This window comes from Galeopterus variegatus, unplaced genomic scaffold (genome assembly GCF_000696425.1).
Source record: "Galeopterus variegatus unplaced genomic scaffold, G_variegatus-3.0.2 Scaffold1959, whole genome shotgun sequence".
Taxonomy (NCBI): Eukaryota; Metazoa; Chordata; class Mammalia; order Dermoptera; family Cynocephalidae; genus Galeopterus; species Galeopterus variegatus.
The window spans coordinates 307,419-311,245 of NW_007728070.1; the positions used below are offsets into that span (position 1 = coordinate 307,419).

At 54.5% G+C, this 3,827-nt stretch overlaps 1 protein-coding gene across 1 annotated transcript in view; it reads right to left on the reverse strand.

Moving 5' to 3' along the window:
• Positions 1-761: 761 nt before the first annotated feature.
• Positions 762-3,827, reverse strand: part of NTSR1 (neurotensin receptor 1 (high affinity)) — a 15,246-nt gene continuing 12,180 nt past the window's right edge. Inside the window, exons 3-4 of the mRNA XM_008579813.1 lie at positions 2,640-2,730; positions 762-1,247 (exon numbers count right to left, since the gene is read on the reverse strand). Coding sequence (XP_008578035.1) covers positions 998-1,247; positions 2,640-2,730 — 341 coding nt within the window. The 3' untranslated portion in view covers positions 762-997. The remainder of the gene's footprint in view (positions 1,248-2,639; positions 2,731-3,827) is intronic.

The window sequence follows — 3,827 nt, forward strand, 5'->3', positions numbered from 1 at the left end:
CATTCGCCAGCTTGGTTGCCCGGGTGCACGGCTCCCTCCTTACCTGTGGCCCCAGTCCTCAGGCCCCAGGACCATCATCCCTGGCCAATATCACCCTGCTCAGGGCGCCCACCCTGACTGCTGGACTAGGAGCACACGGGAGCTCACCCCTGTCCTGGCCACCTGGGCAGTGGGGGAGGCCAGGCACCGCTGACTTGGCATTCCCTCTGTGAAACCTGAAAGACCACAGTGGGGGCCTGTGAGGTCGAGGTCCGAGCCCCCTCCCGCATGGTGTCTCCACAGAGCCCCTGAGCCGTGGCCTGGGTGGGGACAGGCCAGGAGGAGGGGGAGGCCGGGGTCTGGGCAATTCCAGGCCGGCCCCTTTTTGTACTTTTTGGGCACACGGTCCTCCTGGGGGGCATGGCCACCTGGGTGAGGGCAGCAGGAAGGGACAACTTGCCCCAGTGGTAGCCCCAAGCCCTGCGGGCCTGAAAAAGGGCATCGGGGGCTTTCTCGGAACCGCCTTGGGAGGCACAAGCCACAGTGCCTGCTGGAGCTGGTGCTGGACTTGCCCCCGAGCTGGACAGAGGCGGGACGGAGCCCCGTGCCCTCTCTCTCCCATTCATGCGTCCAGTAGTCCTGCTAGCGGGGCGCCCAGGGACTGATGACAGCAGCCCGGTCACCACGGCCCAGTCCACGCGCTCCGTTCAGTCCCTTGTCTCTAAGCACCCGTCAGTCGGGGAACAGGAAACTGCCTTTCACTGGGCACTAACTTCTCACTATTTCGGATCAGGGAGAGGAACAACCTCTTGTTCTGGCTTTCAGAGAGGAGAGGAGGGGGATGGGGCGGGTAGCTGAGAAGAAACGCGGCCTCTGGGACACGGGTGCCGGTCCCAGGCCTCAGACTGGCCTCTGGCTGACCCCACCAAGGGTCTGGGCGGGGGCTGCTGCTCTGAGTGTCGTGGGGTGAGGCCAAGAGACTGGCTTCCTCCCGGCCTCCCGCCGCCTCCACCAGGCCCTAGTACAGTGTCTCCCGGGTGGTGTTGCTGGAGAAGGTGTGGTTGCTGGACACGCTGTTGGCCTTTCTGGAGAAGGCCGGCCTCTTCCTCCTGCGCCGCCACACGGGACAGAGGCAGGCCAGCGTGGACAGGAAGATGTGGCGGAAGTTGGCGGAGACGAGGTTGTAGAGGATGGGGTTGATGGTGGAGCTGACGTAGAAGAGCGCGTTGGTCAGCATGTAGAAGTAGTGGTAGAAGTCGTAGAGGAACCTGGCGGGACAGAGGCGCTCAGACCCCCGCCGGGCCCTGATGCATGTGCAGGGACAGCCCGTGGCCAGCGGCGGCCAGCAGACATGGTGGCTTGGGAGACTAATTTAAAAACGAATTGAGAATTTTTTACGTGGGGTGTTTCATAATCAAGTCCAGGGTTCCGGCCTCTCTCGAGAAGTTGGAAGTCCCGCCGCACTCCTGCCAGTCGCTGGTCTTCTTTAGGCAGGGTGTGGTCTCTCTACTCTGCCCCGGTCCCCACCTCTCCCTGCAGCCCACCTGGACCGCCCTTCAGGGTCCTGTGCAGAGTCCCTGCATCCTAGGGCTGCAGCGCTTGGCTGGTCCTGGCTAACCCAACAGCCAGGGCAGGAGCCTGCTCACCTCGCGGAGGGCTGTGCCCTCATCAGCCTGCTTGCCTAAACCACAGGCAGCCCCTCCCTGGTTAGGCCACCCCTGCCCCGGGCAGCCCTGGGATTCAGAAACCTTTCTTGGGGCCATACTCTGTTCCCTGTAACTTCTCCTCCTTGATATGCCCTCCCCAGCGCTTACTTCTTACTCTAGAAGAATCTGTTACCCTCGGGCCTGGCAGCCCTGCCATGCAGAAGCCCACAGCGGCTCTCAGTCGGCATCTAGCAACTTGGATTTTGTGAGGGCTCCCACCATTTCCAACAGGAGGGGCTCACTGCGCCTGAACCGTTTGTGCAAACAATGGGCTTATGCTGAACACCTGCTATCTCTTCTGGGAGGCTGGGATTTTGGTGCATGCCTGGCAGTGGGTGCCTTCATGACCAGCCCCCAATAAAAATCTGGTGCTGAGTCTCCAGTGAGTTTCCTGGCTGACAGCAATCCACACCTATTGTCACAGCTCATGGTGGGGGATGAAGCCTGTCCTGTGAGACTCACTGGGAGGTTCTGGAAGCCACGTCTGGTCTCCCCTGACTTTGCCCCCTGCATCTTTTCTCTTTGCTGACTCGGCTATGTGTCCTTCTGCTGTGTAAGTCACAGCCGTGAGTGCAGCTCTGTGCTGAGTATTGGGGGTGGCCTAGGGTCCCCCCACAGCTGCCACCACATCAGGAGTGCACCCCTTCCTACACCTCCTAGCAGGGCCATCCCCTCTTGTCTTCTTAAGACCTTATGTGAAACCATCTTAGGACCTTCTTTCCTTTCTGCTTCAACCTGTACCCGCTGAGCACCTTTCTGTGGGTATCTCCCCCTGCTCTGAATCTGTCCCTCTGCAGTCTTCTCTTGGGCCCCAGTGACAGCCTTGTGGAAGCCAGAGGTGGGGGTCTGCTGGGAGGGACTCAGTCCACCCCTGCCCCTGAGCTGGTCCTCTCAGCAGTGCCCCCCACCGCCACACCTCCCACCTGCCCAGGCTCCCAGCCTCCCAGTACTCACGGAGTCCACTGCTCATCTGAAATGTAGCAGAACATCAGACGCCGCACATGGTAGGGCAGCCAGCAGACCACAAAGGCAATGACCACAGCGCCTGAGACACAGAGAGACACGGCCTCAGGGCGACATCCCGTGTTCATGGATTGGAAGACTTAATATTGTTAAGATCGCAATGCTACCCATAGCAACCTACAGATTCGATGTAATCCCTACCTAATGCCAATAATGCTTTTTTCAGAAATAGAAAAATCCATCCTAAAATTCATATTAAATCTCAAGGGATCTTGAATAGCCAAAACAATCTTATAAAAGAAGAATGAAGTTGGAGGGCTCACACTTACCACAAAGCTACAGTAATCAAAACAGTGTGGTAGTGACAAAAATTCAGATGTAGAGACCACAAGAACAGAATAGAGAGGCCAGAAATAAGCCCTCAAATATATGGCCAAGTAATCTTCAACACGGGTGCCAAGACCATTCAATGGGGAAAAGACCGTTCAACAAATGGCATCACGAAAACTGGATACCCACCTGCAAAAGAATGAAGCTGGGCCCTCACCTAACCCCATATGAAAAAATTAACTCAAAAGTAAATTAAAGATCTAATTGTAAGACCTGAAATTATAAAACTCCTAGAAGAAAACATAAAAACTTCAAGACATTGAATTTGGCAATGATTTCTTGGGTATGACACCAAAAACACAGGTCACAAAAGAAAAAACAGATAAATTGAACTACATAAAAATTAGAAGCTGTGTACCAAAGGACACAACCGCTGGCTGGTTAGTTCGGTTGGTGAGAGCGAGGTGCTGATAACATCAAGGTCCAGGGTTCAACCCCTGTACTGGTCAGCCACCAAAAACAAACGAAGGACACAATCAACACAGGGAAAGGGAAAAAATATTTGCAAACCACATATCTGATAATATCAAGAATATAGAGAAAACTCCTAAAACTCAATAACACAAAAACAAAAAACCTGACTCAAAAATAGGCAAAGAACTTAGACATTACTCCAAAGGTCTACAAATGTCTAGTAAAAACATGAGAAGATGCTCAGTATCACTAATCACTGGAGAAACGCAAATCAAAACCACAATGATACCACCTCATATCCATTAGGATGGCTACTATCAAAAAAACCAAAAATAACAAGTGTTGGCAAGAATGTGGAGAACTTGGAACTGTTGT